This window comes from Typha latifolia, chromosome 4 (genome assembly GCF_019914945.1).
Source record: "Typha latifolia isolate L0001 chromosome 4, TyphaL0001v2, whole genome shotgun sequence".
NCBI classification, from domain to species: Eukaryota; Viridiplantae; Streptophyta; class Magnoliopsida; order Poales; family Typhaceae; genus Typha; species Typha latifolia.
The window spans coordinates 13,927,841-13,942,915 of record NC_133089.1 but is presented as its reverse complement, the minus strand read 5'-3'; the positions used below and the strand labels follow the sequence as shown (position 1 = coordinate 13,942,915).

General features: G+C 35.3%; 2 protein-coding genes across 2 annotated transcripts; one reads left to right on the top strand and one right to left on the bottom strand.

The window, feature by feature from the left end:
- The first annotated feature begins 5,552 nt into the window (after positions 1-5,552).
- Positions 5,553-7,828, top strand: LOC140787519 (patatin-like protein 2). The gene is made up of 6 exons (XM_073136481.1): positions 5,553-5,861; positions 5,947-6,128; positions 6,325-6,514; positions 6,643-6,804; positions 6,888-7,190; positions 7,294-7,828. Exons 1-6 carry the CDS (start codon positions 5,712-5,714, stop codon positions 7,522-7,524), a joined length of 1,218 nt encoding a protein of 405 aa, XP_072992582.1. The 5' UTR covers positions 5,553-5,711; the 3' UTR covers positions 7,525-7,828.
- On the bottom strand, positions 7,599-14,731 carry LOC140787520 (uroporphyrinogen-III synthase, chloroplastic). The gene is made up of 10 exons (XM_073136482.1): positions 14,391-14,731; positions 13,934-14,021; positions 13,251-13,317; positions 11,797-11,915; positions 11,020-11,115; positions 10,648-10,703; positions 9,127-9,212; positions 8,639-8,773; positions 8,114-8,165; positions 7,599-8,007 (listed from the first exon to the last, which is right to left on the bottom strand). Exons 1-10 carry the CDS (start codon positions 14,601-14,603, stop codon positions 7,993-7,995), a joined length of 927 nt encoding a protein of 308 aa, XP_072992583.1. The 5' UTR covers positions 14,604-14,731; the 3' UTR covers positions 7,599-7,992.
- Between the last annotated feature and the right edge of the window lie 344 nt (positions 14,732-15,075).

Sequence of the window (15,075 nt, the reverse complement as noted above, 5' to 3'; positions counted from 1 at the left end):
TATGTTTCTGACGTTCTAGTCATTTTAAAATTCAGTGAAATTCCATTTGAACCTGCACAGACACTGTTTTGTGATGCATACTGTCTGTCAATTTGCTGTTTGTCATCGAGTACTATTACTCATTTATGGTGGAATATTAGGGCATTTCCCTTGCTCATGGTTGAGTGTTCTGCTTTAATTGCATCTCATCCATGCACCATAGTGAGCAGCACTAAAGATGCCTTTCCTCAACTTTGGAAAATACAAAACCTTATATCTTTCGCAGTAAGATAAGAAGCTTCTTACTGATTGACCTGGATACTTTTCATCTCTCATCAACAAAGTTCAATATACCCCACTGATCCAGGGGAGCTGCATTTCTTTGTAAACGATAGCTGCATTCTTGGTGTATTAGGGACCTTTTATGATAGCAAAGTGCATATAGGCTTCCTCTGCAGCAGTACAAAGTTGTCGCACATATCTCCAGATTTTCACATTATACTGCAATGGATGAAGGGCATTGAGCATTTCTCTTTATACTCTATCCTCTTTTAATGACAGCAAAGTATGAGCAACCAACTCCATTTAGTCTTTCTTAAGCTAGATCTAGAACTAGTACACTATGCTCTGAGTAGTGTTTCTCATCAATTGTTTCATGTTTATGAGTGGGACAAGGATGAGTCAGCTCAATAATTGAAAGTATTTGAGTAATATCTCAATAAGGAACTCCATATAGATGGTTTTTTTTTTATCCTTGGCAACCACCTTTTTGATTGCAAGGTACGATCAGTAATTTGGCTCTTTATGAGCATAAGCACTTTCACAGTAACAAATTCTGGGGCTTTGCAGTCTAATTTTTTTTATCTTTAGCTTGATAAGAAAAATTAACAGGAGAGTTTAACACTTAATTGTCATAATTTATATATATATATATATATATATATATATATATATATATATATATATTAAGGGTATTTTTTTATTGTGTGGAAAATTTAGATATTTGGAGGTGTGATAGTGTTTTGTTATGCGAATAATTGGTCTCGTGAAAGTGATGCCAGTTTGACTTGCAAGAATAGTTTGGGAGATCTTATTTTAGTGAAAAAAAAAACTCCAAAACGTGCTATCATGTACTATGGCCTAAATGGTCCAAGAAATTTAAAAAATTAAAATAAAAAATAAATAAATATATATATATATATATATATAGATCTCTCTACGAGACTCCACAATTGGAAAAACATATCTTAACCAAATTTTAATTTTCATAAAAGATTATAGTTTTAATAGTGGGATTTAATATTATTTTTCCCAACGTAGGAGATCCCAACCTAGGATATAATACTTTGAATTCGCTATTAAAATTATATTAAATTAAAAAAATAAAATCGGCATGGCTCGTGTCCAAATAATTCCATTGAAATATATATATATATATATATATATAATGAATTTTGGTGATTTGTATGAAAAAAAAATAAATTATTTTTACTTTTGTATGACAGGATAATCTTACGTTACCTGTTTCATGTTTTATTAATAGAACCAGGATGAGTCTGAGCTCAATAATTGGAAGAAGTATTTTATAACATCTCAATCATAGACATAAGGAGACCCCCATATAAATTATTAGGTCACGGCTCAAAAATTCTATTCATGCTTACGATTAGGACTTGATAACTAATAATCGACCAAAAGATAATACTAAAATTCAATCAATTTAGAGAAAAGAAATTGTCCGAGTCTATACTGTGGATCTTCCTAAACGTGCGATCGTTTATCATGTGGTCCAAAATCTTTGGTACGAAATGGTCCAGTCTTCTAGGAAACAGCAAAAGAGTAATGATGTGATACTAACTAATTAATTATTAAAAAATATTTCTTATCTGATGATAAATTAAAGGGTGTATAATAATATAAGATATTTTATATGTGTGATTAGATTAATTGATAAAAAATATTTGAATTTAAGTATTTTCTTATTGTTTATCGTTATAACTGTTTCCTTAGTAATAAGAGTGTCAACTTTTATCAATTTTATTTTTTATAAAAAATAGATAGTTTAAAGATAAATGAAATACGACTAATTTATCTTTATAATTTAAAAAAGTGACCGGTACTTTTGGTTGATATAAATGTTACTTCTGGTTAATTTTATTTAGTATTATTTAATTTTAATTATTTTATTAGGAGAAAGAAATTAATAGTTACTTTTAAATTATTCGCCGTAGCAAAAAACCATAGACTTTTCCACACAATGGATAAAGATATGGTAGGGCATGTTTGGTTGTATGTGTTAACATCCCTCCTTTTAGCATAAAAATACTACCAAATGGGTTTATTTCACAGAGATGGAAGAAAAAGAAAGAAAGAAAGATGATAAAACTATGTCTATCGTGTTATTGTTATCTCAATTTTTAGATGGGACAAGTAAACTTAGATAAGTAACTTCTTCCTAATCCCATTTTGGCAAATAACTACTTTGCCCCCTCTCAACTAGCTTTCTATCTACACCATTTTTATTTATACACTATTTGTGGTAACATATTGTGGCCATTTTGAAAGTTTGGTCCACATTTTTTTTTAAATATAAAAAAAGATTATATTAATTAATCATCACGGTTATAAAATGTATCGGCCATAATTCACAAGTCGAGTAGTACTAATGAGACAATCTGCAATGGAGTTAGCCTCGCGAGAGGCACAAGAGATCCGAGAGGAAGGGAAGGAGGAGAGGAGGTGGCGGCGGCCGCCTTGGAGGATGAAGGCAATAATCCAAGAAGCCAAACCAATAACCCAGACTCTCTTATTGTTAAAAGGAATAACTATTCTAATTTTTTCACACAAGCGAGAGGAGGACTCCTATTACCAACTTACAAGGAAGAAGAGTATTGCCGGTGAGCCATTCTCTATTGACCCAACTCTTAACCAATATGATCAATGAGCCAGAGATCCTTGGTGAAAGAGAGACAAAAGATAAACCTGAGATGGATTCTTCCACAAGCTCAAGCCCAACTTGATTAAGTTTAATTTGGTTGGGAGTTTTATCCCAAGAGATGCAACTTCTAGAGATGCTGCCAGCCATCCAAATAAAAAGAGCTAGCAGGCTCAAAATGCCTAAGGAAGGAATACAAAGAGTTAATCTTTCTTTTTTTTATTATCCAACAACTAAATGGGACTTTATAAAAATATTTAAATATGATGTAGAGATAGACCTTTTTTCATTTAATATTATTTTAATAAAAAATATCTTTTCAATAGTGAGTTCAAAGAATATTATAAATTTAGCATCTTTGAAAATACTAAAACATTATTATATTTAATTAGATTATAGCTCCAAAGTGATTGTCATCTCCAACCATCTCTTGGAGATAAGGACATTTAAATTTATTATTAAAAAATATAAATATTTATTAAAATTAAATTAGAAAAAGGGTGGCATAGCTAGATGCAGTCATTGTGATGAGCTGGGTTCACTTGTCGTGTCCAAATAATTCCATTAAAATATATCTACAGTTCGCTTGGAATAACTTTCCTTGGTTCCACCAAAATCCAAAATGCTCCTCATCCTTGGAATCAATCAGTTTTGCACCACGTTTTAATTGTTATTTTCCTAAGTCAGTCTTCCCGAGTTTTTGACCAAACTACCCCTCTTACAAATTTTAGACGCTGGTTTAAACTTAGTAAGAGAAGGAATTTATTTCACTGTAGTTGTCATATAAGTCGTTGATCCGATCAGCTTATTATATTAGCAATTAGAGAAATAATTAAGACAGACTTAGTTGAATCTGACTGGATCGAATATGGATAAAAAAATCACATTCGATCTAAATACAAATAGTTTTTGGTAAAATATTTAGATCCGAATACGAATATCGTCTTTCAAAAATTATTTGGGGTTACATATATGAGTATAGCTACTGCTATCGAATTCGGATCCGAATAACGAATATCTGTTTAACCACTTATATAAATACCTAAAGTTGCAACCCACCCATCCGCTATAACCCTACCCTCTTCATCTCTTCCCCGATCAATAGTCACCTCTAACAAAAGTGAGAAATCTCTCATCGCCATCACCGTCTTCTACTCCTCCATTGCTATCACCTCTTCGGCCTCTCCGCCATAGCATTACCAAGCTCCGCCTCCCCCGGTCCTCCCTTCTCAATCTCACCATCACCGAGCTTCGCCTCTCTTGCATCTCCATCACTAAGCTGTTAGGTAAGTGGACGGTGATAATCACAGTAATGTTGCAGTTGTTTGCATATATTTTGTGATTTTTCAACTCTAGTTTTCTTTACCAAATGGATAAGATGATGTCAAATTATGATTCTACGATGCAATAAGATCTATTAAGACAGCTAAGCCGAACTTTGCCCTAATCTCTTGTCTCTCTCTCTCTCTCTCTATATATATATATATTCCCATGTTTAGTTAGTACATGACATTAAATCTTCCCATAAATACTGGTGACTGGATTAAAATACACGTGATTGTCATGTAACAATCGGTTCAAATTACATCTTGAAAAAGTAAGACCATCACTATATTTTAGAGTCAATATAATTATTCCTAATAGTTACTATGCATAAAACTAAGCTATCTTTCTGAATTTTTGTTTGTATCATTTTGTTTACTTGCCGTTTGGACTAATGTGAAAGTGTATCTTTTTAATCAAACTAAAGAAGAAATTTAACTACTATGGTACACCTGTGATATTGATAATTCTATTGTTTGAGTAAATATGAATCTTCTATCTGTTTCTTTAAAAATGATTTAAATTTTTCATTTTATAATCATATGTTTAAAGGGATGTACATTATGATACTTAAAGACTAAATAAAATTTAAAGTCTGTAATGATATATTGGAGAAGATGGAAAAGCTTGAGAGGTACATTTAATTTATATATATGTATTAATTATTTTAAATATGATAGAAAGTTTATTCAATTATCTCTAATGAGTATCTTCAAATTTAATCTAATATAATAAAAAAAATTCAGTTTAAATATAATCATAATAAGATAAAGTGACATAAATAAAACTATATAGGATGAATATATAAGTTAAATATAACCATAGGAAGATAAAATATAAATTTTCCATATTTATAAATTGTCTGTGAGTATATATATATTGCTGCATTACTCTAGAAAAAAGAAAAGAAAAATGAGAGAGATAAAATTAAATTTTCCTAGGATTTATCTAGTATTAATTGCTGGTTGGTTTTACACCAATTGCAAAATTGCACTAGTGAGTGAGAGAGTATGATTGAGGTCATCCCCCCCAACTATTTCCCTCTTAATTGTTTTGCTTTCTATGGGCCTACCTGCTTGGCCACTTGGGAAGTAGAGATCATAATAATTTTGATTTCATAATAGTTCAAAGATGCCTTCACTTTTTTAGCACATGTTTCAAGCCAAGCTCTGGGGAAAGGATCATATTATGTAATATTTTAAGCATTTCATAAAGGCATTCCATCCAACAACCAACCAAAAAATGAAGTAAAAAAAAAAAAAAAACTAAGTAAATTATCCTACCTAACTAGTACTGTCTATTGCACCAAACTTTTGTCACTCCACCTCTCTCCACGCCTATAAATGCATACATATCCAGCAAGCCATAGAGCGAAGTAAAGTGCAAAAGCTCCTGGCTTCAATCTACTACTCTCTATATACTAAGATTACTAATCTCTCACCTTCGTTCTTACGAGTCTCACGTAATAGTGATCATGGGTCAAACTACTGATGCCTCCTCTGAGACGGTTTCAAACCCTCCTCCTTCCGCCGGGAAGATGATTACGGTGCTATCCATCGATGGAGGCGGCATAAGGGGACTTATCCCGGGAACTATTCTTGCATACCTCGAATCTAAGCTCCAAGTACTCTACACTAGTATACTGTACTGTTGTAGTACGTATCTTATTTTCTTGGATAGTATTTATACATGGTGTTAATTATTTGTAGGAGTTGGATGGACCGGATGCGAGGATCGCGGATTACTTTGACGTGGTCGCCGGGACGAGCACCGGCGGCCTGGTCACTGCGATGCTTACTTCTCCTAACAAGGATAACAGGCCACTCTTCTCTGCAAGTGAGATCAACCAGTTCTATTTGGATAACGGCCCCAAGATTTTTCCTCAGAGACTGTAGGTTTTACTCATGAAATCATCCATCCATCATAACCAACTATCTACGTATATTTATGTATATTAAGAACGCTTGAACTTTTGAGATATTAAAAGCAAAATGTGATGGATTAAATGATAATTTAAAGGTATTAAATAATGGAGAACGAATAATTTGTGCATGAGTAGTAGGTTAATTTTGCGATATTCAATGCAGGATTTGGCCGTTGAGCACCGCCTTCAACACCGTCACCACGGTCGCCGGGCCTAAATACGACGGCAAGTATCTGCACTCCAAGATACGGAGCCTGGTCGCCAACACACGGCTTGATCAAACTTTAACCAACATAGTAATCCCCACTTTTGACGTCAAGCTTATGCAACCCATCGTCTTCTCAACCTTCGAGGTATATATAACTTAATTTATTATGTTTTGAGATGGAAATAAAGAATTTTTTTTTATTTTTGGAAAGATATACGGGCAAAAGAATACTTTAATCTTTGATTACTTTTTTTTTTTTAAATTTAATAACAGGCAGGGAAGAATCCTTTGAAGAATCCCCTCGTATCGGACGTTTGCATCAGTACATCTGCAGCTCCGACGTTTCTCCCTGCACACAACTTCCAGACCAAAGACTCACAGGGGGCTTATAGAGACTTCCATCTCGTTGATGGTGGTATGGCTGCGAATAATCCAGTAAGGACTTACGCGCAATTACTTCTAGTATTATGTTTGCTAGATTTAGCAGTACAGAGTTAATTTTGTGTTATATATATTAGACAATGCTGGCCATGTCGCAAGTGACGAAGGAGGTGTACATGAAGAACAAGGATTTTTTACCTATCAAGCCCACGGACTACGGGAAGTTCCTCATCATCTCTCTCGGGACCGGGTCGGCGAAGGTCGCCGGATCATATACGGCGCCGGTCTGCGCTAAATGGGGAATTGTTGACTGGCTCTACTACAGAGGCTTGACACCCTTGATTGATATCTTCTCTGACGCAAGCGCAGACATGGTTGATATCCATGCTTCTACTCTCTTCCAAGCACTCAACTGCGAGAAGAACTATCTACGCATTCAGGTGCATAATAAATTCCACACTATGATGAGACTAACAAATGGATAAATAAATTATATATCTCGACTAATCGATTAATTTTTTTTGTTTAAATTCCTTTTTAAAGGATGATTCTCTGGTTGGTGATGTGGCTTCCGTGGATATCTCGACGAAAGCAAACATGGAGAAATTGATCCAGGTGGGCAAGGGGCTACTCAAGAAGCAAGTGTCCAGGGTGAACCTGGAAACGGGAACGTATGAGCCCTGCGGCGAAGGGACCAACGAAGAAGCTCTCGCCAGCTTTGCCAAGAAACTCTCAGATGAGAGAAAGATGAGGAATGCAAACCTGAGCGCCTGAGCAAGGAACTAATTAAGCTCATGGCCTGGCTATGTTGTGGTCTTTCTCAAAAATAAGCATCTAGTAGTGTGCACTCTGTTTTGCTTACAAGAGCATGCGTTTGAAGTTAAATTTCAATAAACTTTTGGGCCATCGGACTCTCCACTGTTGTTTTAAGATCAAAATAATAATGGTCACTTATATTGGAAAAAAAGGTCTCTCTCCTAGGCTTGATATACACATTCCGTGAACTCTGTACAAGATGTTACATACAACTATATACATGGCATGGAGTGTACTTAGTAGGTTGCTCTCTTTTAGTCCAGTGTCACATGGTCATGCCAATCTTCAGAAGAATTTATCCTGATCAGTTGAACGCAAGAATGTAATGGAACAGCAACATGTTTATAAGCTTAGACTTGATAGAATCGTCACAGAAGTAACAGCACATCAGTTCGCGGAGTCTAAGTTTGTGACAAGCTTGCTCTTTCAACAAACTAGGGCCTAGAATGTGAAAAAAAAAGAGAGAGGAGGTAATAAGTTCATATGAACACAAACAAACAAGCTGCAGAAGCTGTAAATGATTGAAGAAAATGAGAGAGGGCAGAACCTCTTGGAGTTGATTATGAGTTCTCAGAGCTTCAAGAATGCTCTCAACCCACCTGTCAAAATCAATGTAAGAGTGAATTAGTTGGATCTCAAAACCAATGTAAGAGGTCACTCATATGCCCTTGAGGTGGTTTATTTCAAGGTTGGAAAAGGGAGAAAGGAAAAAATATTTTCACCAAAAATATATGCGTAGAATATTCTTAGCGAACCAGAGTGGGTTATTACAAAGAATAAGGAGTTAATTCATCAATTTGAAAGGGGCAGGTGATTTTTTGCAGTAAGATTAAAATGCGGGAGGTTATTTGAAACAAAGAAAAACCCAATTTAGAAAAATATATACAGAAGTATATATACAATATCCTGACCCATATTATATCTAGAAGGATAAGTTATATAAGCCATTGTAACCAATAAGCTAAAATAAGAAGACTCTAGATTTCCATCAGCAATCATGCAATGGGGCACCAATTTCCGATTTGCTAGATAATGGCCATGCATGGTAATGGCTACAGAAAGAGGTACGTACCCTTCAAGTCCAGGGTTTGATGGATAATATACATATTTCAGGCCTAATCTCTTTGCAGCAAAAGCAGTTGTCTCGCCTATACAAGCGACGGAGTTATCCCAGTTTTCCAACTTCGAGGTAAGATTTATCCAAGCACTGTTCCAGATAGAGGTTGCTCATTAGTAAAGTACTGCATATTTTAACATTAATATATACAGGAAAAAAGAATTATAAACTAAGATAAAAGAGTATTGTAAATCAAGACTAGCGGAGAACAAGGATATCTTGGACTGAGTAGTCCCTCTGTTTCTTATTCAAGTTGAGCTCAAATTTTCAAGCTATTATGAGTTAGCAGAGCACCTAAAGACTGTCTTACCTTAGCCATCTTTTGGAGTAATTGCACTTCACTATAAATAGATTCCACTTAAAGTTATACGATTCCAGATATATTTAAAACGTTGCAACTTCAGAGCAAGTATGAAAGTCACAGTGCAATTACTGTAATTTACCGGATTGCAGAAGGAGAAGCTACTGCAACAACTGGAGCAGAAAGAGCTTGTTTCAAAAGTATTGGATCTACATCTTGAACAGGTACCTGAGCATAAAGTGGAAATAAAGTGTGCATTAACAAAGTTATCAAGATCAGAATCTGTTCAAGTGATATAAATGTTATGTACCTTCTAAATAGCTCACACTAGATCAAAAAGTTGATGTACTTTTAATAGAAATAGCTTAGCAAGTAGTAATAACTAATAACCATCAGAAACTTGCAAGCCATGTGGATGTAACAACCGGTCAAATAAGAAACAGTTTAATGGTAACAATAGGGCTCATGAGCCAAGGTGTATGTACCAAATTAGTTGTGCCACACTGCCATGATATTGTTCAAAATCCAATCCATAAATTAGTCTGATAGCGAAAGAAAACAAAACATCATTACTTGTGCATTTGCATTTAAACACATCTATTGTATAATGCCAGAATTGTGCATCTGCACAATCCACACTAATCAGTGTTCCACTGCATTTTCACTTTTGAAATCCTATCTGTATGGGATTCTAACTGCCAAGTGCAAACATCTTCCTTGAAGGTAAGGCTTAGTTACTGGGTATAGTATAATCTTGTGCGATTTATGATAAAATTATGACTGTCTTGTGGGTCACACACGAGGCAACAGAATAATCTCCAGAAAACCCAGAACCATGGTATCGTATACATTTATGGAGGAAATCAGAATATTCCCCAACCAAACTAATGCGGAATGATGATTGGCTAACTTTGCTAGAAAGCATTCTGGGTTTATCAAGTACTCAACTTTTTAATACCATAAAATCTTTCATGAATATCTTTTTTATTAAAGAATATTGCAGCGATAAATTCCATGCCGCTACAGAATTTTGGCCAACTATTAGTGTGGAATTCATGAAATCTAATGTGATCACAGCAGCATCTCAGTCACAAGAGTAGGCTACTTTTTTACGAGGATAATAAGTTCACTGCAGAATTTCACAATTTAGAAGGTAAAGTAATTTGCTAAGAGAAAGCTGATAGAGAGAACCAGTCAATATATCATCTGCCTTTGATCTAAAATATATTCTTTTGGCACTTTCCTGTGAGAAATGTTTGTGGAAGTACAAATGATGGACAGACAGGGATAATGAATCAGATGTTGCTGTTCCTTATACAGGCAATATCAATAACACATGAAATATTATAAGCAATCAATAAAGAGGACTCTATCTAAAGGAGCTTTATAATTAAAAATCTTATGCAGGATAGAAAGCACTTTTTTATCTTTATGTTAACATCCAGATAATGTTGAATCTGATGCGAATCAGATTAAAAAAACTTCTTCCGCAATTGACTTTGCAACCTCACCTTACTAAAGAACACATGAAAGATCCTGTGGACCATCAACAGAGGTCCAGAAGCAAGACTTCAATTTAGTTGACAAAATAAACAAAGGCAAGAAAATAATATGAAAGAAAAAGCTAAATTGTAATACGTCGAATAAGAAATCAAGAACTTACAGTATTATATGTATTCAACCTTGTCACTTCAAACCCTCGATTTGATAGCCCAACCTCTGCATCGGAAAGGACAAAATAAATTCCATAAATTAGCATGGGCACGATTAGTCCAGAGAGAACTTCTGAAGTCAAAACAGAAAGCTGACGCAACAAACAGAGCATGAATAGGAAAAGGAAAGGCATAAAGAGAAGAATGCTTATGATTACTCCATAAATGAAATTAACAAAAAAGATATCTTTAGGAAATTAATGGAACTGATGCCATTGGAAAAGGCTAACACCTAAAATCCAACTTAAAAGTACTGTAACTTTGTATTACAAAGGTTAACTCGTTCGAGAAAATATACTGTTATATACACAAATAAGACCCACCAATTTCACTGCCAGCCTTCACAGATGCAGGATACAAGACTTCACAGCTCTTCTGCCCGAATTTTGGGAGCTCCGAAGCTAAAACTTTGCCTGTAGCTGAAGTGGAAAGAAAATTATTGTGTAAGGTGAAATATCAGTGGACTTAGTCATATAGTCAAAAAGACCGACAAATAGTTATTCTATTCAATGAATAGTGCGAAAGCACCAGAGAGGTAAATGGCAAATATGTGGTTGGCTGATGCTTATAAAGTCCATAATCCTTACTCAAACAAACAAGAGTTTTCATAAATGGAGAGCATATCATCATAGGTAACGTGAGAAAAATGAGAAAAAAGGAAAAGAGAAAGACTCAAGGTGCACAACAACTTGTGCTTTCATTCAACAATCAACTAGCAAGCATGAACTATGAGGAACAAAACTATGTTCCAGTCTGGAATCCCCTTCTGCTATATTCAGCTACTTACTATATTGATACATATCCATCCTACTATGACTGAGTCTTTTTATCCTTTCTTTTACCTAAAACCAGTTTTTCTATCAACTTTCCAACCTTACATCGTGCACACCTTCTTAAAGCATTGAGACATGTCAAACTTTGTCTCCTATGATTTAGAGCACCAATCTTACGCAGATACTTCCTAGGTTCTTTTATACCAAAGTTCTTCTGAGATCCTTTGACCTACTCCATAGTATCTGGTTCCATAATGAGTAGTATACTTACACTACAGAAGGAAAGCAAGATGCTTTTCAGCACACTATTTGGAATGCATTGCGTACCTTTGGAAGGAGAAAATGCAACCTCAAGGGATCGATCAGGAGACTGCAATACTTCATGGAAAATGCTCGCAGTACCAGCTCCAACTACCCCAATTTGCACTTTAGGATTTCCAGCAGCCCTGGTATTACATCATAGTGAAAGCTCTTTAATACTGGAGGTGCTATCGCATATTGTTCCAGTCAGAACTGAAGATATTGGTGCAACCTAGAAGATATATTAACCTACTAGCAAGGGCACAGACAGAATTTTCTTTTAGAAGGGAGCCGTGGTGCTTATAGTGCTTATTGTGCTTATATATTTGGATTTGGATTAGATATTCATACATACAGTTTAAATCTGATTTGTTGTCTCTCATGCCTAGTAGTATTATCCGTAGGTCATAATTGTATACTCAGATATAAAGCTATAACATGAGCTAGATTATAAAACAGATAAACCACATAACTTATAAGACAAAAAGAAACTTTTAACAAAGTAGCCCAAACAAGAAACTAAGAAACTTTGAACTAAAGACAAAAGAAGAGTAAAAGATGAGGGCAAGCAAAATGTATAAAGTAATAAATACTGATATTGTCCTTTCCCAACAGAATATGCAACTTGCCAGAGAAAAAAAAAACAATTGAAAGAGCCGAGTAGCCAACTACTGCTGGTGAAGGGAATAACAAGAGAAAAATTAACAAGCGTTCAGGGAGTCAGATGATCAAAGGTAAGGAACAGCTTAGCCACTGGAGTGCAGGTAACAAGAGAAGAAGATGGTGCTGGGATACGTTGTGGAAGCTGATATTGTTTATAGATCCTCTATCTCTCTTACTTGAGGACTTTAACATTAAAATTCTTATGGGTGTCACAACACACATATATACATACATATGCAGATGCAAGCAGAAACTGATACACATACATGTACTGGTATCTCCCTCTACCACGATGTTTTGCCACTACCACACTTCACACGACATCTTTAATATTAACATATCATTAGAATTTAGAAATATCTTACATGTTACATGAAATCAAAAGGCATTGACAGACTTTTACATACGAAACCATACATCCACAGATTTTTGCACATGCATTGCCAACTTCCACTATCAGAATTTTCAAATGTTCAAATATCAATTCTTCCCAAGATCTCTGAAGTCCTGAACAACTGAGTAGTAAGAATTATCAAGAAAAAAAATTGAGAATCACTGTGAACAACCTGTTACTCTGATGACAACTCAACCCTTACAAGTTATCACAATAACATTAGACTTTATGCTTGATTCATTGCAGGAAGTTATCAAACAGCACACATTTTCCTGAACTATGAATTTCACAGAATGGCACATACCATTAAAAACAATATGCAAGAAAACCATGAGCTATTCACTAATGTTGTAACATAGCAATTCTTTTCTTAAGAAGCTAGCAAACACTTATGAAGTCACTCAGAAAAGAAGTTGGCCCTTACTTCCATGCTTCGAGGAACACCGCAGCGGCTTCAGGAGAAGTTATGACAACCCAGTCGAACTTCGTACCTAGAAAGAAGAAAGACCAATCAAATTCTTGCCCAGTGTCGCAATACTTGGATGAAAAAAAAAACATCAAAAAATTGGAACTGCAAATAAAGAAGATCAATGTTTGTTGTCGGAACAAACAGAAAAAACAGAAATAGTGACTGTGTGTGCGTGACTATGTGAGTATGCATCATTGTCTACATATTCACGGGGTACCTTCCATTTGCAAACTTTACTGAAAATGGATTTACAGATCAGCTGTGTCCTGATGTCATCATGATTATCTGTAACCAATAAGTTTAATGCTTAAAACGAAAATCTTAGACAGTCAGACGTCAAGCTACATGCCTATTACTTGAATCCACTTAGAATCATTCTAAATCAATCATTTCAGTCTGATTGACAAATTATGCTGCTTATTTTGGACTAGTATTCCAAGTTTTGAACTTTTCCAGGATATTTACCGAAAGGCTGGAATATAATGTGCAACTAGGAGCAACAAAACATAAAAAAAAAAAAAAACACTAGCACTATCACTTTCTTTAAATGGGCAATGAACAAATAAAATCAAACAAAGAGAAACCCAGAAAAATAGAAACGAAAAGCACGGCCTATATTGAAAAGTACTGCAACTAACCACGCAAGATATCTGAAAGCCTATCCGCATCAGGCCCTTGAGCGTGCCTAATAAGAGGAAGCTCCAAACAGTGGATGTTATGCTTTGCCTGCAACATCAGCGAAGTGATAATTTGTCACTTGTGACAACAAAAAAGGCTCACCTAAGCATAAAAGGTGCAAGGAAAGAGATTAAAAAATAAATAAATGCAAACGGCCCAACTGAAATTTCTAAACTTTTACCCAATGCACCACCAATTCATACATCTGAGGCAAACATAAAGAGAACTCATTTCTCATTCCTCAATCCCAAAACCAAATATAGAAGTACAACGACACAAAAACCGATGCCCCCATTTGGCGGTTCCACATTTTGAGGCAAAAAAAAAAAACGCAAGCCCACTATGCCCATTCCTCAAATTCGACCCAAATTCGCAAAAATTAGAAGCAAAGAAGCCATTTTTGTTTTTTATTTTTACCAGAGCACTGATGAGCTTGGCATTCTTGCCCTGCTCCCGGGTGACCACCACCTTGGGCTCGGGAGAAGACGACGAAGAAGCGCAAGCTCTCAGCTTGCGAGAGGGGACGAGAGGTCTCCGCCTCTCCAAGAAAGCAAGAGAAGAAGAAGGAAAAGAAGAGGGAGAGGAGGAGGAAGCAACGGCAGGTGGAGGGAGGAGAAAGGCGGAAGCCATGAAAATTGTTTAGTTTGGAGACGTGTTGGGCGGTGGTGGTGGAGATCGTCCTTTCAGATTTCCCCCAAATCTAACACCTGCCAGCCCTACTGCCCTACCTTTTCTCTTTCTTTATTTGTCGGAGTTTTATTACACATATCAATCACACTTACCCTTTTAACCCCCTTCCTTGATATCGGTGATTTGCATCCAAAATACAAAATGTATTTTAGATTTGGCAGGAGAGGCTCACTTTTTCTTTTTCTTTTTCTTTATATGGTAGGTTTTTTCTTTTCCTTACTAAAAAGAGAAGACTTTTTGTTAGTTGTATTAAATATATCTTGCACTCGATTAGATATGCTAGTATTTTATAATAATATTAATAATAAATTATTTTCTTCTTCCTTCTGTTAAAAGGAATAATCAATTGAGCATACAAATATTCTATATTAATTAAATTTTATCCTTTTTTTTTCTCTGATAAAGGGTAAAA

Coding starts and splice junctions, on each gene's coding strand:
- LOC140787519 (XM_073136481.1), top strand. CDS start 5,712: ATGGGTCAAACTACTGATGCCTCCTCTGAGACGGTTTCAAACCCTCCT. Junction 5,862..5,946: donor ACCTCGAATCTAAGCTCCAA/GTACTCTACACT, acceptor AATTATTTGTAG/GAGTTGGATGGACCGGATGC. Junction 6,805..6,887: donor GTATGGCTGCGAATAATCCA/GTAAGGACTTAC, acceptor TATATATATTAG/ACAATGCTGGCCATGTCGCA.
- LOC140787520 (XM_073136482.1), bottom strand. CDS start 14,603: ATGGCTTCCGCCTTTCTCCTCCCTCCACCTGCCGTTGCTTCCTCCTCC. Junction 14,022..14,390: donor CCAAGCTCATCAGTGCTCTG/GTAAAAATAAAA, acceptor CTGATGTTGCAG/GCAAAGCATAACATCCACTG. Junction 8,166..8,638: donor TCAAACCCTGGACTTGAAGG/GTACGTACCTCT, acceptor TGATTTTGACAG/GTGGGTTGAGAGCATTCTTG.